Source organism: Branchiostoma belcheri, unplaced genomic scaffold (genome assembly GCF_001625305.1).
Source record: "Branchiostoma belcheri isolate BF01 breed outbred unplaced genomic scaffold, Haploidv18h27 scaffold20, whole genome shotgun sequence".
Classification (NCBI taxonomy): domain Eukaryota; kingdom Metazoa; phylum Chordata; class Leptocardii; order Amphioxiformes; family Branchiostomatidae; genus Branchiostoma; species Branchiostoma belcheri.
The window spans coordinates 3,574,916-3,601,530 of NW_017803491.1; the positions used below are offsets into that span (position 1 = coordinate 3,574,916).

General features: G+C 42.8%; 2 protein-coding genes across 2 annotated transcripts; both read left to right on the forward strand.

Moving 5' to 3' along the window:
• Window positions 1–1,652: 1,652 nt before the first annotated feature.
• On the forward strand, window positions 1,653–8,317 carry LOC109469107. Its single transcript, XM_019767488.1, has 10 exons — window positions 1,653–1,776; window positions 2,719–3,028; window positions 3,979–4,283; window positions 4,676–4,891; window positions 5,135–5,273; window positions 5,672–5,768; window positions 6,426–6,629; window positions 6,922–7,084; window positions 7,191–7,412; window positions 7,848–8,317. Exons 1-10 carry the CDS (start codon window positions 1,653–1,655, stop codon window positions 8,315–8,317), a joined length of 2,250 nt encoding a protein of 749 aa, XP_019623047.1.
• On the forward strand, window positions 8,222–25,796 carry LOC109469118 (polycystic kidney disease protein 1-like 2). The gene is given in 30 exon segments (XM_019767498.1): window positions 8,222–8,309; window positions 8,585–9,001; window positions 9,582–9,914; window positions 10,169–10,789; window positions 10,976–11,162; window positions 11,433–11,646; window positions 11,800–11,965; window positions 12,400–12,518; window positions 13,113–13,235; window positions 13,601–13,792; window positions 14,138–14,210; window positions 14,877–14,965; window positions 15,232–15,492; window positions 15,767–15,982; window positions 16,512–16,779; window positions 17,061–17,236; window positions 17,373–17,609; window positions 17,792–17,890; window positions 18,088–18,266; window positions 18,519–18,584; window positions 19,477–19,636; window positions 20,074–20,182; window positions 21,028–21,084; window positions 21,335–21,522; window positions 22,339–22,554; window positions 23,044–23,218; window positions 23,792–24,025; window positions 24,318–24,337; window positions 24,339–24,423; window positions 24,659–25,796. Coding segments are annotated over 29 exon segments (6,234 nt in total). The 5' UTR covers window positions 8,222–8,309; window positions 8,585–8,637; the 3' UTR covers window positions 25,666–25,796.
• The last annotated feature ends 819 nt before the right edge of the window (window positions 25,797–26,615 follow it).

Sequence of the window (26,615 nt, forward strand, 5' to 3'; positions counted from 1 at the left end):
TAGGATGTTTCTGATTGTGTGAATGTATTTATTTCAAGGCAAACAAATGATCTTCATAATTCTAATTCGTCATGATTACATGGCTTTATTCGTTCTAGAATTACACAACTTGTCGCTCACTGTGTGAAATAAAACCGCACTTGAACTCCAACATAACCTTACTCTTTGTAAATGTATCCAAAATCCACAATTAATGTCATGAGAGTTGACTTGTTTTGCTGGATTTCAGTATTTTACCAGGCATGGGGACGCTGTGAGTTCTCCCTTTGTTTACACAAAGGCTATTCACATAAATGGCCGCCATGTCAGACACATCACAATACACATCGACCGAACTACAATGTAAAGCTTGCATATTATTACCCATACATGTACCTAAAAATCATAACAAACTGATCAGGTCACGTTAGTTCAAACCCCTTTAGTCAAGCGTTTGATTACATCATGGTAATGAACCTCACGGATAAACTATTATTTCCAAAATAAAAAATTCAGATTTAGACCGGAGTGTAGATTTAGGTCATTTTGACCGAGTAGGTTATATAACCCCTGCGTCGGGGCGCCCTACGCTCAAATGTGCTTTGTCGTATGGACGACATAACGATAAATCAAGCCAAGGACGCATAGGTTCAAATGTTGTATTAACAATCCTTGATCATTCTAATTTGCTTAGATTAAAGTAATGGCAACTTTGGTTCAAGTAATTATCACCTGAAACATGAATACACGCAGTACCTAATTACCCCTTATTGTTAGCCGCTTCCCACTACACGCCAAGTGTGCGGGGCGTAAATTTCCGTGCACGTGCACGGCGAGCACGAATCCGGGAGTGTAAGGGAATATCCGGGGCCGTGCATGCGGAGCCCGGAAATCCATGGACGCGACCAGGACACGGCGAATTTCACGGGCGTGTGCGGGACTGGAAACTCTTGGAAACGTGGTTTTTCATACAGTGCGAATGTCATTTCGGAATCGCCAGAAGGTAGTGACTTTGTGAGGGAAGCTTGACCTTGACTTTTCGTGACATGACCTTTAGAAAGACTACGTCCGGAAAGTTCCATATTTCTTTTCAGTATCAACTTATGTGAGAGATGTTGACAAACGAAATTGACTGATACCGGCGACTTTTTGGTATTTTGTTTTAATGAATTAAAACTTGCGAATAATGTTGAAGAAAACTGAACATTTTGGGGGAGGGGGCGCTTACTTTTAGCCTGGGTACCATCCTGGTTAGTTTACGTCCGCTCCCACAGTCGCTCCCACCAACCAGTGACTGGGAGCGGACCTAAACTAACCAGGATGGTACCCAGGCTAGCTTACTCTAGGGTTGCTCCATTGCCAAATAACTACATGTTGTATCCCTCCGCTTTTTTCAATTTCACTTAGGCCCCTATTCCACTAGGACGCTATCATGGCGCTCTCTCTGTGGCCTGAAATTGGCCAGAGCGCCGAGAGAGTGCCGAGAGATCGCTAAGGTCGCGATGAGAGCGCCATGAGCGCCGCCAACTCGTCGACTGTTTTGAACCGGTTCATCCCGTCGCCGTAAGATCACCGAGGACGACAATCCAACAATGTCGAATGAGCGCAGAGAGAGCGCAGTGAGAGCGCCATGAGAGCTCACAACGGCCCCAACATTAATTTAGATTCCAAACATGGAGACCTCGGCGATCTCTCCGCGCTCTCTCGGCGCTCCGACCAATTTCAGGTCGCAGAGAGAGCGCGGCGAGAGCGTCAAAATTAATGGGGGTATTGACGACCACACAGTGAATCTGAAAGGCAGGTCTGTATGATTTGCTGATGGCTCATGAGTGACAACAAGAACTACTAAATTCTGTCGCACTTAGCAACTAGGCACCTTCCTATGCGCTCTGTCTGGTTCGTGACAAAAGGCTTTTAAGACCGTGTGAGTAAGCATAATGACGTTTGTTTGAAACAGTCTGTATCTGTAACATTAGTGGCACAGTTATATAATCATTTGACTCACAACAGTTAAGTGGACAAACGTCACCTGTTCTGTTCATACTAGGGTCACATGGTGGCCGGACAAAATGGCGAGAAAACAAAGCCTTTGTATGCTGATGCTTCTTATTCTGCCGTCATCCCTGGTGACATATGCAAGACATGGTTAGTAGCAGGAAATACGTACTATATATTTTTTCTCACGTCGTTGATAGTCACAGAGCTTTTTGTTGGCAGTAGACTGTTAGCCCCAACCAGGCTTTGGGAGGCGGCTGACAAGAGTAGAAATCGGCCAAAAATGATAGCTAACATGACAGGGGAGTTCTTCCGCTTGAGAGAACAGTTTGGCCGCACCCGAAAACTGTACACCCGAAAACTGGCCGATTTCTATTTTTCCAGCCGCCCCTCGAAGCCTGGTAGAAGCTAATAGACTGTAACATATTGTGTTCTCGTGTTAACATGTACATGTAGTTTTACCATAGTACAGAATAAGTTGTTCCAACAAGTTAGGAGCACTAAAATATCGTTTTCGTCAACTTTGAGTCAAAGAAGCAATGCCAACGCGTGCTTTTATGAAGAAAATATCTTGAAATATCTTATTCTCTTTTCTTGACTCATCTGGAACGTGTACCATTATCGAATGTTGTCGTCATTATTACTTGCAGAGTTGATTTGAAATAACAATCGATCATAATGTTCACTCGCTGTTATCAAGCTAAATATGTTTCTTTCGATTTTTCTTAATCTGTCTCCCCCCAGTTCCTCCTGTCGGCTTGTGGCCGCTGAACAGGGAACATGGCTTACAAGACATCAGCGGAAATGGTAACCATGGAAACGGCGTGGGCGTGTCCTTCACATCCGGTGTGTACGGCGAGCGGGAAGGAGCCGCCATGTTTACTGACGGGTCGTACGTCGAATTCGACCTCGAAGTCATGATGAAGACCGAAAACTCCATGACTATACTGGCCTTTGTGTACCCGACCGGCACTGCTGGGCCTGTAGTTCAAATCCTAACCGAAGGGAGAGGCGTGCGTTTTGGACAAAGGGATTCTAGCGCTTTGTTTATGAGGTGAAATAAACTGCATATTTTGTATGCATGATGTACATGTGTGATTATAGATTATATATATTATAACGTGGAGCGGGTTCATACCTCAAGCGAATAAACCAACATCTATCACACTACAGTCGTCCCTCAGTAAGACATCTGGAGCCGCATACATTTTTTCTAGTTCCAGGGTGATATGTAGCCTGGGTACCATCCTACTTGTATGCCGGGGCTCCCACACTCGCTTCCCTAACAAGTACTTGTTAGGGAAGCGAGTGTGGGAGCCCCGGCATACAAGTAGGATGGTACCCAGGCTAGGTGATATGCACTGGAAATGTGCAAAAGTGAGAACTTCGTAAACGTATGTTTATATTTAGCCTCTGTACAGTCGAAGACATCGGCCGCGACAGGCTGAATAAAAGTTCTAAACGGAAGCTATGCGGATCCATATGTCTTACGATTGCGGTGTGTTAGATGTCAATTAGCTTGAGGAATGAATCCACTCTATTTTATTCCGAAGACATTTGCTAAGATTGTCGTGGAAAGCTACCTGTTTTAGATTGTAGTCTACCTCGATGAGCACCAGGCATGGAATCTTTGCCCGTAGCACAGTCATTCCTCATTCTCTTGCATTTTACGTCAATTACTTGGATTACTTTAAAATGTGACGAGTCTTTGGTGGCCCAGAATATGCAACCAATTCATTCTCCTTTAGGGTGGATGTAGAGTATACATACCTATTCAGGACAGAATTTCGTTATGCCAGCTTAATGATTGAAAACACTGTACGGAACAGCCGACTTTTGCCATACCCTCTCTAGAATTCCGTACATTCCGGCACTCCGATCCAGTATTTTGGATGGCAGCTGCAGTTTTGAAAAGAAGGGACGAAGTAAAATATTCCTCGTTTGATTTTCTTAATAACTCTTTAACGCGCTGTATTTATTCTTATCCATACACATTCCTGCCAGTCTGGACAAAGGTGATGGCACGCGCCTAGCGGATCTGTCGGCACGACATGCCCTGACCCTGAACTCCTGGAATTTCATCGGCGCCACTTACAGCTTCTCCTCGGGGGCGGTTCAGCTGTGGCACGGCGGCCTGCAGGTGGCGAGTACGGTGGCGGGGAGGGCGGAGCTGGCCGTGGGCGGGACTGTGCGAGTGGGGTTCACGGACGAAGTTGGTGGTTCCTTCCATGGGAAAGTAGCTTGTGTTCACATGTATGACGTAGGCCTCAACCAAGAACAGATTGAAAGAGCAGAGTCGAAATGTACAGGTAATTTTCATTCCATCATCATAGGTCAAAAAGTTGTATCTCAAGCGATAAAGAAAAAGTTGTCACAAGTTCCAGAATAGCTCACGATGAAAAGCATTGAATGAATAGGAGGTGTAAAACGCGTCAGTGTTTTCATCACCTTGTTTGCATTCAATTTGTAGGACTTACATATTACAAGAACGTCACAGTTTACTGATACGTTTTGATTAAAAGTTTGATTGAAACATGATAAAGGTGCCAGACGATGCTTCTTTGTAATTGTCAACCAAAGAAAACTTGAGCTGAGGTCGTTGACGTTGCCCTTTGTTCAGCAATATGAACCTAAAGATGCTACAGTTTGATAGTAAGCGTTGTTATCAACTGATATCGATTTGTTCATCATTTTTTTAAAGGTGGAAATATCGCCCTGGGCAAAACAGCCTCCCTGAGCAGCTCCTGGCCCGGCCTGCCTGCCAGTCTCGCAGTGGACGGTTACACCAGCAGTGTAGTCACGCCCTCTGGCGATTGTGTGCATACCGACAGAGAGGCAGACCCATGGTTCAAGGTGGACCTGGGAGGGAACTACCCTGTCGGGAGAGTTCGCATCTATGGTCGAGGAGATTGCTGCGGTAAGGACCAGAAAACAACCTTTCATTTTATCAACCTTCACTCGGTGCATGAGGTTGAAATACGTCTAACCAAGGAGATTGTATTTAACCTTCTTTCTGTAACGTACTGACATGTACATGTCGTACACTAATATATACTAGTAGTGCTTACATTTGGAACATCAGCAAAAACTATCTACTGTGTTTTTATATCTAATAGCTTCCTTTACTAATGATTATAATGTTTCCGGAAAATATTGATAGGGGAGCATCTGACATTTCCACCCCCTCTGTCCGCTGACAACTACGCCTCCATGCGGCTGAAAGGGAACGACACCCTTGACGAGTTTACCCTCTGCTTCCGCCTCCGTACGGATGCTGGTGTCTCTGGAACGATCATCAGGTACTATGATATGATTTAGAGACTAAGATTTTATACCTTTAATTTCTTATACGTAAGAGTTGGTAAGACGTTATACTGTATTGTTTTATTGTGTATTATTTCTCGTATTGATTGTGTATTCTTATATTGTCCCAGAATTACCTGAAAAACAGGTCAAATGATCTGAGTGCAACCTTCTGGTAAAATAAATAAACTGAAACTGACACTGAAATTTAATACGATTTACTGAAGTATGTCAGACAGTTTACCATTCTCTTCTTCTATTGTGCCAACAAATCCCGTTGGTTTCAGAGGTTATTACTGAGTAGCATCAATTGGTATGAATACATATGTCTGATTAAGAACAGCTATTGATGCTCCTGGGCCTAACAGAAATAATCCTCTGATGTTACTTACAGTTACGCCACTTCTGAGCAGAGCAATGAGATTCTGTTGTACGCCATCAACCAGCAAACAACACACCATCTCTTCATCAACAGTCGCTATGCTACAAAGGTTTGTAAACACAACGCTTTACCGGTACCTGCAATCAAGTACGTACGGTCATTTATGAACACTAAACATGGTATCTGCACGTTATATGAAAATAAAAGTTCATGTCTGCAGCATACTGATATATTCATGAAAATGATAGGTAATGAATAAGACAAATGACCAAGAGGAAGTGAAGCACCCCATAATATCACTACTTAGCTCAGTATTATTCCTTTGTAACCTATCATTCTTCTATCACATGCCTACGTTTTAATTATTAAATGCAATTTCAGGGCGGCAAACCAAACCAAACAAAATATAAATCTGGATGAGGAAATCTGTCTGATGTTGATATTTATACGCTATTCTTAGCACATTTTCGTCATCATTTCATACTTTTAAGGCGTTTGAAAAAGCCCAGATACAAGCTACATGTCATGAGGCGTCTCTTTATTGTATTGGGCACCGCTCATAAATGCATGTAACTATAACCAGCCTTCAATAAGATATTGCGTTTTTTCCTCATAGATATCAATATGTTATGGTATTGGGCTGATTTAACTTACTAACGTTACATACATTAAAAGAATACCCAGGAAATCGACTATGAAAATCCAGCTTTGCTGCCATGAAACTGCATTGGATGCCTGACACCATATAGTGTTTTCTACTCTTTAGCTTGACCTTGGCGTCCTCGATGGCGAGTGGCATCACGTGTGCATCACGTGGACAAGTGGGCGTGGCTTGTGGAACATCTACGTTGACGGACAGGTGAAAGAGAACGGGACGCGGATGGTCGTGGGACATCGTGTCCCGACGAACGGCATCATGGTCCTGGGACAGGACCAGGACAGTCTGGGAGGGGGCTTCCAGAAGTTTCAGGTACAAGTCAACAGAGGTCGCAATGAAGGCAATGATTATGCAATACTTTGCGCACTATTTCTATTGGCTACCTTAGAGATCAAACAAAATACCATCTACCAATCCAAATCTTCTCAAAGTATAAGTTAAGTCTTGCGATGCGCCAAAAAGGAACGTGGCATGAAGCGAAGAAGCTAGGCATAAGTTTTAATCCTAAAGGGCTCCAAAGCAATGGCACCCAGTAATTATCATTTAACTGTGGGTAATGTTATTTTCGTCAGTCCAAATCACAAACATGTTGTGTTCTTTCCAGGCATACACGGGTGACCTGTCGGGGGTGAACATGTGGTCCAAGGTGCTTTCTCCAGCAGAAGTTAATGACGTCATGGCCGGGTGCCAGCAGGGGGATGTGATTGGCTGGAGGCTTGATGAGTGGCAGGTGGGCGGGGCGGTACAATCGTCGCCATACAGATGCGGTAGGTCTTACTTCTTAGATCTATTAGTAGTTAGCTGATTTGTTAATTAATTCTAGGAATGGTTTGTTCATTGTGCAAGCCTAAAATTTCCTATTTCTTGTTTCAGATGATCTGCTCACTACACTCCAAGTAAACGTAGGTGAACATTTCGACATGACAGAAAATCCGGAGTGTGGACGGACGAACAATGACCTAAGACTTGCAGAACACGGTCACGTCATCACCATCGACTGTCAAGAGCCAATCATTGGCCGTTACGTCACTGTCCAGTTGGTAGGGAGAATTGACTTCCTAACGCTGTGCGAAGTTGAAGTCTTCACCGCCACAGGTAAGTTCAGATGGTACTCGTGGCTAGAAGTAGTACTCGATGGCGGGTCTTTAGCTTTATATTATATATATAGTCATAATTAGTCATTGTAGTATTTTTGTGGTAGCCACTCGGGAATTTTTTTCACACACCCTTGGCGCGCTGAGGGAAAGTTTGTAATTAATATGGTGTCGTGTGTAACTATGTAGAACCTTATCAAGAAAAACAGAGCGTACGTCCTGAGATGCTGGCACGTGTTCCCAGAACTCTAGTTTGGTTTATGTTTTATTGTTGTGTGTAGCTGCATGGATAATATAATCAAATATGACAATATATATGATGGTGCTTGTTTTGTCATTCTACATGGGTTAGGTTCCCTAAATTATAACTATTAATCTCTTGATCTTTGACGTTCTGTTAATTAGCCTTTCTTCTTCTTTCTTTCTTTTCTCTCAGAGGCGAGGAACTCCGGTTGGATACCTGCCAACCCGTCCTGGCCGATCGACTCCTCAGGAACGCCGTATTTTGACGGCGTGAGAGTTTTTGACGCCGCCAAGGTGTTTGACGAAAACACAACGACGTTTTGGAACCCCATCAACTTACCCTTCATGTACGATAGTTGGAACATAGTCCTCGACATGCAGCAATCCTATTGGTTGTACAAAATCCGCGTCATAGCCCCTGTGGAACAAACTGATCTCGAGGAACACCATTATCCGACTTCTTGTGAACTTCTCGTGTCGAATGACGTGGCTGAAGGCGATTGGTCCACGGTCGGAACGTTCAGCATGTCGGGAAGGCAGACCCGGGCACACGGCGGTTTTGTCGCGTACAGTCGGTACTGGAAACTTCTCATCACCTCAACCGAGTCAGGATTCCAGCCGTACATTGCAGAGGTTCAACTTTACGGCAATACAGGTGAATAGATGTTTAATATGATGCAAAATCGTCAACTTTCTAATGCGTCGCGTTAAGTTGGTCCTTTTGGCTCTTAATTAACATTTTCAGGGACTCTAAAAGCATTTTTTACGATATACTACGATATATAAGAAAGTAAAATAATATTTCTTGTGTTATACGAGAATTCTACGTAATTCTTAATGAATACGTTAATCAACAAACAATAGCTGAAAGTAACTTTATAATAAGAAGAATTACTTAAACACTCATATGCACAACAAAAATTGTTTCAGGGACCGGTGCGCCATTTTCGTCCATCGAGCCGTACTACGAATGTGAACGAAATATGTCCTTCTACGTCACCCAGTCCAGTACCGGAGTCCTGTCTAGCGGATCTGCCCGGTATTACAACAGCGACACCGTTTGCAGTTGGACCGTGACAGCAACCGAAAACCTGACCCTGGCGCTCACCTTTATGACCCTTGACCTCGCCGATCATGGCGACTGCGAGTTCGACTATGTCGCTGTGCATGACGGGAACAGTTCTGCAGCGCCGTTGCTAGGGAGATTTTGTGACAGCGCTCCAACAGTTACTACAACGGGCAGCAGCATGACTGTTGTCTTTGTCACAAACTCTACTGCTGAGTCGACAGGTTTCCGGGCTACTTTCCATCAAGTTGGATATGATCAGGATATTTCAACTGTTGGATGTAAGAGATTATGTTTCTACTAAGACGTTTTGGTGTGTTTATAAAATCTTTGTAAACAACACGGATTATATATCATGTACAAGTATATCATGTAGAAGTTTTAATTATTTTATCAAATTTTTACTTGATTTTACGAATTTATACACATTTTATCTGTCAGGGTGGAACCGTCTTGTCAATAGCTACATCTCCCCTTACCCTGCCTCTGTCCCTGCACTGTTAATAACCTATTTCCTGGCACTTCGTATCCCACCACTCTTATTTCAGGTTATTGTATGTGTGTACACGCCTACATGTATGTGTGCCTAATGCACTGAATCTAAGTTTCCACACTATTGCTATATTGTATTTCTAATGTTTCTTCCTCAGAATTCAAAGTGGGCCTCTTCACTCTCTCTTGTACTTTTAGCAACAGATACAAATAACCCCTTTCTTAACTTCTAAGACCTAAATGCTGTTTTTTAACAATCATTATGATTTCTTGCAGTCTCCACAGATCCATGGACAACAGAGGCGTACGCGACAACGCTTGGTCAGCAGACTACGACCTATGCAGTTGAAACTGAAATATATCCCACAGAAGGGAGAACAACCGATGTTTTTGCAGTCACGGAATCACCACAAACAACGGCAGAGGTGTACCCAACACACGGAGGTACCACTGACGCAGTGGAATTCACTACAGGACAGGACGATGTAACAACCCAGTTGAATGAACGTTACGTTGGTACAGTTGTCACAGAAGAATATACCACAGATTCAGTCTTTTCTACTATGAAGGAGATCACACATGTCGTGCCATCCACCGCTACTCAGCCTGACCACACTACTACAACAGTGCAGAGCTCCACAGTCACTGAAACACCAACATGTGAAAGAGAAGGGTACGAATGGAATGGGACACACTGTGCAGGTAATCTCTTCAGATTTTTCACATCTACTGATGTTTACACCTTCTTACAGCATTTAAAGTTGCTGCTAAAACTAGTAACTGAATCATTTTTTGTGTCAGTTTACTCAGAATATCAAAGTCTGTCTGCAAAGCAGAAATTGTATAATAATTGTTGGTGTCTAAATTTTAAGCTGGATTTTTTGTGTTGTATTGGAATGGATATTGAGCAAAAAAAATGCATAAGATGACGATATCTTTTCCCAAAAATAACACAGATGTGGACGAATGCACGAGAGGCGATCACACCTGTCCCAAAGAGCACACATGTCTGAACGCGGATGGATCTTACTGGTGCTTCCCGTGCGTCGCCGCGGTGTCCGTGAGTGGCGGTGGGTCCAACATGTCGTCTGCACTGACTGTTCTGAGGAGATTCCCTCTGCAGCTGCAAGCACACGTGTACCTGGCATGTAAATCCGAAAACTACAAACTCAACTACAAATGGTCTGCATTTCAACAGAAGAAGAACAGACATGAATATAATCTAGTACCCATTCTGTTGCCTGCAAGTGTAGAGACGGCAATGCCAGAACTCGTAATCCCGAAGAATGTTCTGCCATATGGGAATGTCCTTTTGGTCATCAATGCAACACTAACAGATGAACGGTCGGACTGGCTCAAGATGTCTCAGCAGGCAGAGCGGTGGGTCCGAGTCAGCCCGTCACCGTTAGTGGCTGATATTGTTGGCGGAGCAGCCAGATCAGTAGCTGAAGGTTCGGACATCGTGCTGAATGCCTCTTCTTCCTATGACCCTGATGGGATGATACAGGCTTCATTGTTGAAGTACAATTGGTCATGCGTGGCTAGGCAACAGCTAGAAAGAAACAATCGCAGCAAAGGTGTGGTAACTTCTTATGCGACATTCATTACTTGTGTGCAATGTTTACTTGATTCAACTTTTCCTTTTACCTTCCAATGACAAGCTACAAATTACTAAATTTAAAAGACCGAGCTACCCGTATATTATCTATGTGCTTCATTGAACTATAAATCATTTAAAGACACATTTCTTTAAATTATAGCAGATTTGTGTGATGAAGTCTTCAACAATGGACTATCCAGTCCCCTCCAACACATCAACCACACAAAAATGCCCCCTGGCGAGACTACATTCAACTTCAACGTCACAGTGAGCTATCCGGGACGACAACCCGTGTGGTACACCCAGACGCTCTGGATAGTGGAGAAAGGTTCGCCTATTGTCTTGATCAGGTGAGACTCTTACTTAATGATATTTTTCACTTATTGTGGGTACTTTTGTGTCTCTAGCATGTAGCATGCCATATGTGTCTCGAACGTATGCAGTTTTGAAATATCTATACCAAATTATGACATTAAACGTAAGAGAATTGTTTTCTTTTCTAGCGATTGTGTCAAACTTTGCAGTAAGGCCAGCTATGTGATATCTCTCCGCTTATTCTGCTTTAGATTTTCACAGAAAATATATTGTTCGCCCACAATTGCCAATGATGTGTTTTTTAGTTGTCAGTCTAACTGCAACAGAAGAGCGAACCCCTCAGAGAGGCTGGTCTTAGTGTCCACGTGTTCCAACTGTGAGCTGGACAGCGGTGTGTCCTACAACTGGACGTTAGTTCGGGCGCCAGCAGGATTCGGCCGCAGCGATTTGAACTGGGACGACGAGAGCATCACGGGAAGACACCTCCCTGATCTTGTCGTCCGATCTGGTGTTTTCACGGTAGATAATAATATCATAACCATCTTCATATTGTTTCTTGAAAATAATTATGTTTAAGTTTGTCTGATTTTATGAATACCGAGAGGTGTTATGGTATTTTAGCACAATATAACGTACTTGAATGTCAGACATTGCCTATTCTTATTTTTGAAGGTCCCCGGTAACTATGTGTTCAGAGTCGAAGTGTCCCTAGAAGACGGTCGACGTGGATTTGCGGAGTACAGTTTTATGACGAACGAACCGCCAACAGTAGGATCCTGCACCGTCACCCCTTCTGTAGGAACAGCCATGGTCACAGCCTTCTCTGTAACATGCAGCGGTATGTATGAGGCATCAAACATAAACATATGGATTTGATACTACATGTGCACCCCTATATATCTTGGTGCATAACTCACGGGCCAGTCACATGTATACGTGCGTCTTGCACTCGCAAATTGAATGCATTATTGAGATATGCATGCTTGTTACATATACATCGATAAAGGTTAAACATCAGGTATAATGAGATACACAAGCACAAGAAGGAAGTTGTTATTCAAGCAACTGGACAAATCTATGACAATTTCTTTGCATATCCATGCATTTGTGCTACAAAATTTCAGCTTCGGTCTTTTTATGGACAAGTCTGTTGTAAAACCACCTCGTGTTTGGTTCTGTTTTAAACTTGACGGTCTGCTTAAAATGCTACGGCATCAAAATCGTACGAAGACTTACGACGAATTGTTCTGTGATTCTTTCCAACATCTGCAGGGTTCCGTGACCAGGACACCCCGCTGACGTACACCTACCTGTACAGCACAGGTGGAGAAAGGCTGGCGTCACTCAGCACCACAGCAGGGGAGATGTTCTCTCTTCTGTACAGCGGAACGGTAAGAACGTCATCATTTTCGGCACCATGCTGCCAATTTGCAGTTAGTAGAAATTCATCAATCAGTGACTTGTTTTGAAAGATACCTCCAAATTTTCGATGTCTACTGTACATCTTGATCACGGAGTGACATAGTCTCGCGAGAACACGAGACTAGGTCGAGACTTGTGCTGGCCGTCTGGCCTCCCCCGCCTCCTTGCGGAGTAGGGGTAAATAGGACTTGGGCAGCTGCCAACTTTGTTACGACTCATCTCGGCATGTTCCAACTGGATGTGGACTTCTTCTTTGATCTTTCTATGAGCCTTACGCGATTCTTGGTCTATGATCTTAATGATGTCCAAGATAGGGCCGTTAGTAACCCTATGGACCGCTTTGAGTTCATGTTGGCTGAGTTGACCATTTGCTCTTTTAAAGACTTTTTTAAAACTCTCATTCTTTGCGTCGTCTCCCATAAACAGAAGGTCTCTTCCAATAAAAGTGAACATCTGTACTGTCGTCGAATTGCAATTGGAGGACTGACATGCTTTTCCCCCATTAAATTTACCATGAGACGTTTTTTTCTGAAATACATAATATGTGGATCTTTACCTCCTAGGCTTCAACTATGGCGCCACAACTTCTGCCGGTTGGTCAACCGTCACGTGACTACAACGTCACCCTGAAGATTCGTGTATCGGACGCATTAGGAGCGACGTCATCAGTTAAGCTGTATGTACAGGTGCGGGTACATATTTCAATTTTGAGTACTTAAAAAGCGATGACAAAGCGTAAAAGTTCCACAAATGTGTTGGATGGTGTCATACATCTCTACAGGTTCCAAAGAGGTATGATCTGTAATTTCTTCAGACAAAAAATTGGAATTACCCAAATTTTCTGACTGCACCACTGCGCACCGAGTCACTTCGTCTATCTGCATAACATGACGACACATAAGCGATAGATTGCTCATTCCTTGACAAAGACGTTATATACAGTCTAGAATTTGGATAAGTCCATTTTCTGCTGGAAACTACAGTTCATACCTGAAGTTTCAGAATGACCTCTACCAACACACTCAGGTGAACTTTCGAGCTATCTTCACAGGTCAATGACCTCCCAGCTGAAGAATTCGCTGCCGTTGCCGGACGGTTGACAAGCGGAGAGGACAGCACGCTGTACAGGCTTGTCCGGGCAGGAGACCTCCAGGCGGTGTTACAGCTGTCCCGCAGTGTCTCGTCTGTCCTCAACTCTGCTCGTCAGAACATGACGACTGCGGAGACTGAGTCTTTTACAAAGGTGCCTGTTTTTCCTTCACCAAAAGATCGCTATGATCATACTTAATATATATACTGATAACATCGTGTATATCTATGATTTTAACATTTAGTGTTGAGTGGATATTTGAACAATAATTTTTCACATTCAAGAGTCAATTCCTAACATCTGTATCAACTATGATATCTCTAATTATTTGTTTATTTGATAGCTCTCCAGTGTGTGTATACATAAATTATACACATAAAAGTTGTCTATACGTCTTACTGGTCATCTTTAACAATGACTTACGATAGCATATGATGCTGATGTTTATGACAGATGATATTTCACATTTTGAGTTCACCCTTCCCCTCACCACCCCAGATACGCACCGCCATGGTGGCCGGCCTGTCCAAGTTCCAGCCCAGATCCGTGTCTTCTGTCAACTCGCTTGCAGGCAGTCTCAGTCAGGCAACACGTGTCCCGGACCAGCTGTCAACAGAGACGCAGGTAAGGTTATTGGACGATCTATAGAACATAAATGGTTCTTTGCCTTGAGTCTTTTTCTGTCACGATAAACACAAAAATCCCGTTTGACACCGTAAAAACACTCCACCAAAGTACCATACTAGAGGTCTAGTATATCAAAATCAAGGAATCACTTTTAACATGACTAGTAACAGAAAATGCATTTTTAGATTATAGTGGCCCAATGCACTGCACTTGTATTGTAGGTTAACTATATGTACATAAACTTCTGCCCAAATCATAGGTGGTGGCATCTGGTGTCTTATCAAATATGGCGAACTTCCTGCGCAGTCTCCCAGCGGAGGACCTTGGTATTGAAAAAGTTGAGGAGTCTGCCGTGTTCATGTTAACGGGTGAGTACATGTTGAATCACGGGTACAGGAAACACGTTTGTGATGGAAACACGTTTGTATTGGATGTGAGCCTGCGGAGTTATAGTTTTATTGTTAAGATGCAATCCAGTTGCTTGTTCTAAATACAATGCCTACATGCATGCGCTGTTAGGAGAAAGCAACAATACAGTATCAATCTGTCGACCTGCATATTGTTCTGCTTCAATTCTTACTGTCACGTCGTCTTACAACTTCTTCTACAGCAAGTATAAATGTAATGACGGGATCATCACATGCTGTGGAGAAGGCAAACCGTACAGGAGACGCTGTAGATCGAGAGAAGATGCAGAATGTAAGAAACACGTGATGCTCAAGTAGTAATTATGTGAAAGAAATTTTATGATGCTGAGTCGACTATGAAGAATTGATGTATAGAGAGAGCTCTAGAGAGGGAGGGAGGGAGAGAGAGAGAGAAATAGAGTTGTATGTTACAAGTCCGTTGCTTGTCAATAACCAACGGGCCAGAGTGATCATTCTCCGAGCAATTAGATGAGTCTATCATAAAGATCACTTGCTAAAATACACCAGGATCATCACTGAATACACATTGTATTGCAGGTCCAAAAGTCCACAACATCAATTATCGACGCCATGAGTACTGTGAATGACCTTCTACTTCGTGGGAAGAGGCCGAACGAGAAGCCGACAGTGTTTGTTCAGGACGAGTTTGAAATGTCTCTGACGAAACAGAGATGCCGGAACATGGGTGCCCAGATAGTCAGCACTTCCGGTGGGGCTGGTCAAACTGGAAGTTGGTTCCGCATTCCTGACGCTTCTGTTCTTTTTGGGGAGGCGTGTTTTGATTCTGTTGGGTCAGAGGTTAGTCATGTCAAACCCTTTCTTTCTCTGCAGCTGTTTGTCTTTTGATCGATTCTGTGTGAGCTCATTTTAATGATCGATTGCTCTTCACGTACAACAGAATTATGTCCATATGACCATGGCATGAAAGATGTTGTTGACGCATCTATAGCTAAAAATGATTTTGCTTGTCGACGACAGACAACAAGTGCATTTTTTTTAGTAAAATAGCCCGTTCGTTGGGATCAACACCTTTGCAAGTTTTCAAGATTTATATTTGTCTCTTTCATTACAGAACTACCAAACGACGTTGAATCCCTTCGGCTATGCCAGTAACGCCGACATGGTCAAGTCGTCAGTAGCCGCTCTACAGTTCCGTACGGAGCGGGGTGCCCTGCCGGTACACAACCTGACTCAGCCCGTGGAGGTGGTGACGCCGCGGAAGGACGGGGCGGTGACTGTCCGGACAGAACGGGCGGCCACTGCACCCATTGGCCATAATCTACTAACGGTAGACACCATAGTCATTTCCTTATGTATAGAAAGTCTGTATGCCATAAATGGTAAACTGTCACCTGGCGAAACATCGCAAATCGCAAAAGTGCAAGGTGGTCTTGTGATTACAGTTGTTAACTTAGAATTCAAAGGTTCTGGGTTCGAATCCCTGACAGGCCCCACTGCTGAGTCGTTGTGGAAGAAATTTTATACCTATTTTCTCACTTGACTCAGGTGAAAATGAGTACCTAGCTTCAGTTAGGGACGTCCCCACGGATAGGACGTAAATCCAGAGGTCCGGTGTTTAAGGAAAGCCACGCCTTAAGCACTTCGAAGATCCCACCACAGTCTGGTCTAAGGTTTGCATAATGATTAAAGAGCTAGGTCACCTGTTATGTCCATCGTTCATTAAGTGGTAAATCTTCATAAATAAAAACGTGTAATTTTTTAGAAGAATTCTATGTATTGAAGGAATTTCCTTTAACGCATTTCTTGTGACTTCTCCATTTCTCTAACTCTAACTATATTTGCACCACGACATGCAGGTTCATAAGTTTAACGTGACCGGGGAAGGCTCCGTGCATATCACCCTGCAGCCGGATGAGGACAACGCCACCGTCCGCCTATATCTTCGTCACCAGGCCCCGCCGACCAGGTCAACGTTCAACCGGACCTACACACTTCCACAGCCCCCTGAACAGCTCTACAGTATCCCGATAGACAATACAAAGGACATTCGTGCAGATCCATATACTGTACACATTCCAATGGACGAGATGCCCGAGGAGGCTGGGGAAGGAGAATACTATCTTGGTATGTATTGTGTTCGACCAAATTATTTTCCACGGAATGAGAAAACAGCACAGTAACTATTACGAGCACTTTAAACTGCCCTGATGCCTGTCATGACGGGTGAAACTGTCAAAAAGAAACTTCTTTTACTTGTGTGCAGTCTCAAAACTGAAATATCCTTCGCAACACAACCTGCAGCTGATATGCGTAATTTCGAAATAGAAGGGACTTTCATGAATTGCATACTGGTACCTTCGTGCTGTTATTGCATTCTGATGGCCTTCAAATATTTTACTTGCTAGGTGTGGAATACATGTACATCCCAAGAAACGACAGCGAAGATGATCCATTCTGGGACGACACTGACCAAGACATCAGAGAACATAACGTCACCTTGAACTACACTATCAAGATCTTCGCTTCTAAATGCCTCTACTTTGATGTTAACACGCACCTGTGGAAATCAGATGGTTGTAAGGTATTGAAAACATGCCATCTTTTCCCTACCGTATGGCGAAACATTTTTATTGAAAGATGAATAGCACATTTCGCAACCTGTGCCACAATTAATCAATTGCTGGTTGTCATCTCACTTGTTAATAACTTTCTCATAGGTTGGCCCCTTAACAAGTGAGAGTCAGACTCACTGCTTCTGCAACCATCTGACGGCCTTCGGCTCTGACTTCCAATTTTTCGTGGCGCCGAACTCTCTAAACATCTTGGAGGCTCTGAAGGACTTTAAGAACATCCACGACAACCCTGCCGTGGTGTCTACAATAGGGATCATCGTAGGAATTTATCTGCTTCTTATTCTGTGGGGACGGAAAAAAGACATGGATGATGCAAAGAAGGTAAACCACTCTTCACTTAACCTAGAGAAGCGATGACCGTACTGTTGCATATAGGTCTTTGTATACCATGGCCGTCTGATACGTTGTTATAAACACTTTTTATAACCGATAGAATATGTTGTTATCAGTTTTTGGAACTGACAAAACATGTACGGCATGCATTTTTTTTATTTCGCTGAAAGATGGGGGCCACAATTCTGGGCACCTCTACAAAAGGCGGCGGCTTGTACCAGATAGTGGTGTTCACTGGAACAAGATCCAACTCTGGTACTACTGCAAAGGTAGGCGTCACATGCACAACTTACAATTCCCCAAGGCTTTCATCTATAAATAAGCTTACCGTCGGTAGTCACTAAAACAATGGGCCCTGTCATGTAGCATAATCGTTTGAAGTTCATACTACTATCCAAACCTTTAAGTTTTGTATTATAATACTAAATTTATACATTTCATATATATGTATATAAACTTGTTTTAGGTTTCTCTTATTTTTTACGGTGATTTTGGAGAATCCGGTCCCCACACATTGGAGGACTCCAACCGCCTGACGTTCGCCCGGGGAGGAGTCGACACCTTCCTGGTCACTACGTCACTTCCGCTGGGGGCCCTGAGTCATCTTCACGTGTGGCACGACAACTTTGGCCATGACCCTTCGTGGTACGCTCTTTTTGTTTTAATCTTAACAAAGACAATTGTTTTCATTATATAAAAATCTCAGTAACTCCGAGATCTAAGGCCAGGAAGCTCGCGATCTCTGCAGAAGAACAAATTTACCATGCACAACGACTGATTGCAACTGCAAACTAATCAGACAATGATTCTGAAATCTTCACTAATTCATTTTTAACATTTAGCTGTCACCGCATATATTACTGATCTACACTTCATGTTGCAATTGCTTACTAATAGGTATCTGGACAGAATCATCGTGACGGATATGCAAGAGGACGCGAGAAGCATCTTCGTAGGAGACACGTGAGGATCCATTTGTCTTGTGTATTATTTGGGTACATTCTGAGAGAGGTAGATGGTAAAAGGCTGGTTGATGAAATATAGATAACCTTTAGTACCGGCACAACTACTCGGCTGAGTAGGCATCCAACGATAGTGCATTTGACGGAAATTGTGATTATAATTACGTTTACCAGCAAAAATACGACTATTTCAAACATGTACACTATAGTCTTGATGGCATGATTCATTAATCTCCAAGCAGATCCTACGGTGACTGGGCAGTATTCAACAGGCCAACTGGTGTTAAGGTAATGGACACTGTTTGGCCGATTCCTTACTCCGGATCTGCTTGAAGATCTATATTAGTTTCATTGTCGAATTATCTTGTCTGTGGCATTTTCCAGATGGTTTGCTGTAGAGGAGGGTGATGGGAAGGTGGAGCGAGTTCTTCCTGTGGCCACGAACGAACAGCTGACGAGATTCAGAACACTTTTCTCCTCAAGAACGTCCAGAGACTTCCGCGACGGACATCTCTGGTACTCTGTCATTGGTAGACCGGTTCATAGGTGAGGAATGACTTTGAGCAATGACTTACTCATCGTATACAATGCATATAGGTCATCTAAACATAAGAGTTATTTCGTCGTTTGCAAAGCAACCCATGAAAACTAATTAAGAAAGTACAAATTCAACTTTTATTACTCTTATCCGTACGAATTGCTCAATAGACCGATACCATAACCCCCTCATTTCCCTTACAAGTGCAAAATGAAAACATACAAATGCAATTATTTCACTGACATGGAGCCATTCTCTCATTGGTCAAACGGCTAATTGCTATGCTATCATTGGTTGAACTGCTAATTGTGATGGACAGTCACGTCCGGTCTATTTATTTGCCCTCCATCTCCAGCACCTTCACACGAGTAGAGCGCATCTCCTGCTGCCTGTCCCTGCTGCTCTGCACCATGGTAACCAACATCATGTTCTTCGGGAAGGGAGAAACTTTCCACCGGCCTCCTCCCCTGGACATCATGGGATTCCAGGTCCAGCTCCCGATCTCATGGGCAGAGGTATATACAAATTAACATTATATAGAAATACCCGCATCGTCTTGGATGATTAATATTTTTGATTGTACAGTTCTGGTGTATTTGATATATCGTCTTCCAGTGTCTCAGAAAAACAAGTCAAACCCAATAAGTTAGAATTTAGTGTTTAGTAGTTAGAGTAGTCACATTCTATATTGTTACCCATCCTGTTGTCCATCCTTCATTTTCATTAATTACGCGTTCTACGTGTATGTTACCAAGTTTCTATATACACGTGACATCAGCTGTATGCATTTAGCCCTATATGGGCATGGACATGCGAATAAAGATCGTAGACATTCAAATGGATTGTGTGTGCTACATGTGTATCATAGATCATATGCATGTATACAGAGTCCCGCGCATTTTTCTATTGCATTTTCGTATTGCATTTGGCGTTTGGATTTTGTTTTCTTTAGGTCATCATCGGAATAGAGAGTGCCCTTCTGGTATTTCCCGTGAACTTGGTGATAGTACAGATCTTCCGACACTGTGCGCCCAGGTCTTCTCGAGGACAGAATAAATCAGGTCAGGCATGTACAGCATCATGTGTTTCTCGTATTCAGCGAAGTCATTCAATTCTGGCATTCGATCAGCTACGAATGCTTGGAGAAATGACTTGTTTTGTTATGGGTTCACCACACCACGAAGTGGTGTGGTGAAACCATATTGCTTTTTCTGATGTTTCTTCTCCTTCTTCTCCTCCTCCTTCTCCTGCCATTTTTTAAATGGATTCAGCTTCTTCATTTTAGGGCCCAAGGTCCTGAAATTTGGTATGGAGGTACAGTGGGCAAATACCCCTAGGCGTTTTTTAAATTATTGTGATACAGGCTTTTAGAATGGTTTTATTTGAGTTTTTTGGCTGTGTTATAGCAAATGTATTACTGTGTTAGTCTGCCTTGTTTACCACGTTTGGGCATGAGTCATCACAATGGAATGCAGGGCATCAACCAATAGGCATGCAGCTTTCCTCTATACTTCTTGCTGATTGGCTGTTGGGATTTAACTTGATTAACACCTGCACAGAAGCATTTCCATACTGACAGTATGTCTGTATTCAAGTGTTTTGGTAGGTATTTCAAGCTTTCCTGCTCCAGCATTGGAATGCCGGGCATGGACGTTTTTTTATTTTGAAAATCAACAGTTTGCAGTATGCAATTAAAAATCCTAACCAATAAAGTAGGGAATAGCTATCCAACTGTTGTTTTAGTTGTATTTTACTTCATATTATAGTTATATCAATGTAAATCATTGTTTTCCCTTGTGTTTCCCATTCTTTCCCTGCCATGTCGTAAAATGTGGTGAACCCATCGCTGTATTTGCTCCAAAGCAAATATTGGCCTTTCTAGTTTTGTTTTGTTTTTCCACAGGAGGTAATGGTTCTAAGAAGCCAAGAGGCTGTTTGCTACCGTGGTGGTTCATTTTCTTTGGTAAGTAACGAAACATGAAGTACAATACTGAGTACAGTCGGACGACGTTTAAAGGAATTTGACAGATATAGATTACAATGCAACAACATTTGCCATACATGTTACCTCGTGCATTTTTATGTATCAACCAGTTTGTCAGTATGTTTAATAATTAAGCATATACTAGAATCATGAGAATCATTAGGGCATTTCGTTACAAAGTATCAAAGACGTAGTCATACCTTAAGTCTTCAGTTTTTTTCTTCCCCAGCCTGGTTCCTGGTGCTGGGCTCCTGTGCTGCCTCGGCGTTTTTCACCATCCTGTACGGGTTCGAGTACGGGCGGGAGAAGGCGGAGGCGTGGCTCCTCACCTTCCTCACGTCATTCTTCTTCGATATCCTCATCACACAGCCCATCAAAATCGTGCTCATCGGACTGTTCATCGCACTCATCATGAAGGTGCTACTTGTTTATCTCTGTCGTTATAGTCCGTGATGTAATAGTTACATAAGGTTGCATAAAAGAGGTACTCATTCGTCAAAGACGACAGGAGCACCACGATAGTACGTGTTCCAAGACGGGAATACGCAACATTTTGTGATTATTTCATGGATGATTATGAAGCTGTAGTTCCATGCACCCTTAAGGGCATGGTCACATACGTCTTACGACCGTCGCACAGTCGCAAACCAAAGGCATTCTTGGGATAGTCGTGCTTGTGCCGTACAAAATTCAGCTGTCTTGTAACAGAACAGACTGCTATAGGTCCTTGGCAGCGGTTGGTTGGTTGGTTGGTTCTGTGACAGCCTGCTGTAGTGATTGCACTCCTGTGTGACCCAAGGACTACAGAAACGGAGATGGGCGCCGCCATATGCGACCATGCCCATGTTTACGGATAGGACTTTTAATTAACTCTAAAAAGACTGCATGACCCACCTATCAACAAATCTGCATCCTCGGGAACACGTTGTCTTACTTTTTTTAAAGTTTCTGCTACAATATATAAGGATACCGAAAGTAGATAAGGATAGAATGTTAATAAAGCGTTTGACTTACATAGACTTGGCCTTTAATTTTTCTGCAGACGCCTGACGCTGGAATTGACTATGTTCCTCCGACGCCCCTGCAAGATGAGGAAGAACATCTCAACCCCCTTATGCACAAGGTCATTAGATTTATCCATATTTTTTGCAATTAAAATTCTTACTGAGCCATTGTATATTCTTGATTCTAATAGTAGACTTAAAAAGATTAATGTTAAGATGTTTTCCACAGGTACCACAGAACACCGCGCCGCCTGACAGTGCCGAACTGGACATAGCTCGAGAACGGCGTTTTGTGGAGATCGGACTGCGACAGGCTCTGCACGACCTGGGGTTCTACCTTCTCTACATCCTGGTGCTGCTTGTGGTTGCCAATGGCAACCGTGACGCCAACATGTACCACATGACTCGCAATATAGAGAACATATTTGTATCCTCGTTTAAAGGGGTAAGTAGAAGGGTTTACTTATTGGCTAGAATGACGACTTTGTAATAAATATTTTAGTTCAACTTCAGAACAATGATATTCTTTACATGTAGGTGATAATTTAAAACACCGCGCTTTTTTTCTTTTCTGCACAGATCTTCACCCCTGAAGGGTTCTGGGACTACATGAAAACGTCTCTCCCAGGAAAAGTTGGGAAAACGTCCTGGTACAACGGCGACACCTTCCCCTTAGATGGAGTACTGCAGGACAGAGTGTCGTACCTTGTAGGTCCTGTAACTCTCCGCCAGGTTCGAGTCAGTCCAGGTAACTATGCTTCGCTGTATTTTATCTAAAACTTTTCGCACTATATCATAATTCTATTACTTTCGTTGTGCATTTGTATTGACCAATATCACATGCATGTAAAACCACCATTGTTTGAACAACTTGGAATGAAATAAATGCTGACAATAGTCCTCTTTTACTGAAGGAGGGGCATGTCGCGTCCAGGAGCCTTTTGTTGAAATTGTTGACCACTGCACCCCACCATACACCATGTGGGATAAAGACGACGAAGTCTATGACGTTGGTTGGCTGAGACCAGACCTTATCAATGGCAGCCTTAGTACTGTGGACACTTCTGACAACCTGTCACCATGGAGATATCGTCGACCTTCGCTGAAAGGTATGTCGAAGAAATCTCCAAGCAGATCTTTCGGTGGTAAAATCGTAGCCAACCGGCAAGACTTTCCAATTGGCCAGGCAGTGTCCAGTTGTCTCTATGGATACTGTATTGCCGATTTTTTTTCCACCAAAAGAATCCGCTTGGAGATTATGACAATGTTTTCCATAATTGAATTTTGTTGATTACGACGTTTCAAGAATAAAGGGTTTTCCTCAACATGTTCGTATAACCACTATTCAGGCTCTACCAAGACTTACAAGAAATTAACATCACTGAAATGAATCCATGTATTTTCATTAGGACTCCTGATTGCGAAACAAATCCATGTATTTTCTTTAGGGTTCCTATTCGTGCATGATACAATTTTTATTGCAATTTCTATGCCACCGCCAACGCACACAAACGAATGAAAAGACATACTTATTTACACCTGGGTAAAGTGCGAAAATTCATGCCTTTCCCAAGGGCACAAGATCGGTGGATTCGAACTCGGGACCTCTTGGTTCCAAGACGAACGCTCTCTCGTTCCGCCACACGACCCCGAAAAATTTCAAATGTTGTCTTGTATTCCAGCGGCGGTACCTCACCCTGGAAAGCACGGCTTCTACGACGGAGGAGGCTACGTGTCAGAACTCACGAACATTACCGAGATGGACGTGACCATGGCTGAACTTGAATCGTCGGGTTGGATCGATCACAAAACCCGAGCCGTGTTTATAGAGTTCATCGTGTACAATCCCAACTGTAACCTGTTCTCCGTCGTCCTAATGTTGGCGGAGTTCACGGCTTGGGGAAAGGTGGATACAAGTGTGAAGGTAGAGTATATCTATCCTTTTGAAGTTTTAGCTTTTTCTACTTGCGTTTTTACTTACATTTTTATTATAACGTGACAAATTTCTAGTCCCCACCAGACTAGCAACCACGGCCGAAAATAAGAAATGGGGAGAACTTGAATTTGCCGGGGAAATTTGTCCACCATATACAAACTGTAGCCACCTAAAGCTTCCATGTGTTTCCTTAGGCAATTGTAACTGTTAAAATGTGTTGCAACTACACTAGCTGCTGTATGTCAAGTCTAACTAATCATATTCGTCTCTAGGCAACAACGGTCAGGTTATATATGTACACAACGACTTGGAGTTACGTTATCCTTGGGTTTCAAATTATCTTCGTCTTGGTCACCCTCTACTACTTCTTTAAAGAAAGTAAGTTTTTGATCTTGTTATCATATTTTCTATTTTGTTAGAAATGATTTAACCAATCGAACATCTAATTCTCCATCGTCGTATTTCATTGAGTCATTTTGCGTTTTGTCATTTTTTGACAAACTTTGTAGCATATATTTACTTTCTTAATATTGCTACTCTTGGGCTCCCATAATCCTTTATCACTGTTTTCTTGTCAATGTGCATTGACTGAAACAAATTCTTTATTTTGCAGTGAGAAAACTACTTTTGCTAGGACCGGGCTACTTCAAGATGTTTTGGAACGTTGTGGACCTGTGCGTTTGCATGCTGTCTCTTGCTGAGATCGGGGTGACACTTTACACGTCATACCTGCTCGTCGACTTCAACAGACCAGGGAGTCAAAAAACAGCCCAAACAACTTACGACCAGTACCGCCAGGCCGCTAGTTGGTACGAAATAAACACGTACGTTCTCGGCTGTCTGGTTTGCGTCGCGACATTGAAACTTCTAAAACTGTGTCTCTTTAACAAGTTTGTGGAACGTGGGGCAAAGGTCACCAAGATGGCGGCTCGGCCTCTGTGCGGATTCATGCTCATATTTGCCATCGTGTTTTCCTCGTTTGCGATGTTAGCGTTCCTTTTGCTCGGTGCCTCTCTAGAAGGGTACAGCTCGTACATATCCACAATGCAGACCATGTTACAAATGATGCTTGGATCATTTGACTACTATGATGTAGAGGGCGCGCACGGGATTCTGGGACCCACAATGCTGTTTGGTTTCCTGTTCTTCTTTAACTTCATCATCATCCTGATGTTCCTCGCCATCTTGGACGAGGCCTATCATTCTGTCAAAAACGAAGAGAGGGTACAAGGAAAATCCATCAATCAAAAGATCGCAGATCTTGCTTACAGACGCTTCGAAAATCTCTTTCAACGAAGAAACTTTACAAACGTAAGAAAATGCGTCAAAGATGTGCCAGATACCGCTGGGGAAGAGAACATTAATTTTTCCTCTCTTGGAGGAGAGAACTCTGCTTCTGAGGTAATTTATGGGAAACCTCACAATGAATCTTCACAAACAAGTAGAAGCTTCTTTGATCTCGTGCGTGGTTGGAGGGGTGAGAGGAGGTCATCAAATTGTCAGATTCGTCTTCTTCACTACAGACCAACAACAGACATTGAAGCGAGAGACTGCACTGTTTGTTCAGATCGCTCCTTGGAGTACCTTACAGAACAAACATCCACGGAGACAAGACTGTAGACTCAATTGAACTCATAACTGGAGAATCGTACAAATCATTGAGAAGTACACACGGCATCTGGAACTCTAGCTGTTCTAGCTTCTTCTACCAGTTAGTCTTTTTGATCTTACCAAGAGAAAATATATAGCCTAGCTCAAATAAGGCTTTCCTCCAATATATGATGCATGTAATACAAATCCCATTATACATGTATAGCGTGTTGCGTGTGACTTAAATCCCACACAAGACATTCACAAAGAGCTGTAGATGTCCCTTGTGACGTAACGTGCGTCAATTAGTGTGTGATGAAGTCTTGAATGATGATGACAGGAAATTCCATTACAAATCACGTCATGATCAGTTGGTGTATTTACATTATATTGTAATGCAGATTCTGATTTTGTAAATAACTTCAAGTAATACATTGAGAAAACTTAACCCGGATTGAGCTATCTAGAGCCACCAAACTTGGTGACCTTTTCCTAATATATAGTTGGCAACAATATCATATCATTGAGATAAGTTAATAACTGTGTTGTCATGGCAACGATTTTCTGACAGGTATTTTTTGTGAAATCTAGTAATTTCTCTACAAAGCTTCCAGGTTAAATTACACATGCTTTCTAAGAACAAACTGCTATGAACGGCTGATGCATCCATATTATTGTATAGAGGTGGGTCAGGTTCAGCAACTATTTTTCTTTAATGATAAGATATAAATATGGATTAAAAATTCTGTAGTATTTTGTCCTGCCATTGTTTACAAGGATTTGTCATGTACCACCCTGCTTCACGTTTGAACACGCAAAGTGCTGACAGCCTAAGGCCATGTTGATTTGATTATATGGATGACATCCTCCGGGAGCCCCAAAACTGATGCGCGCGTGCGAATAAAAAAAAAGTTTTGCAAAAAAAAAAAAGTTCTTTTCATTATGAAATCTACGTGGTCATGAGGGTTGAGCAAATGGCA

Excerpts from the sequence above, each read along its gene's own strand:
- LOC109469107 (XM_019767488.1), top strand. The coding sequence starts at position 1,653 with ATGGAGACCTCGGCGATCTCTCCGCGCTCTCTCGGCGCTCCGACCAAT. Across the intron at positions 3,029-3,978 it reads TCTAGCGCTTTGTTTATGAG|TCTGGACAAAGGTGATGGCA; the intron begins GTGAAATAAACT and ends CATTCCTGCCAG. Across the intron at positions 7,085-7,190 it reads ATCGTCGCCATACAGATGCG|ATGATCTGCTCACTACACTC; the intron begins GTAGGTCTTACT and ends TTCTTGTTTCAG.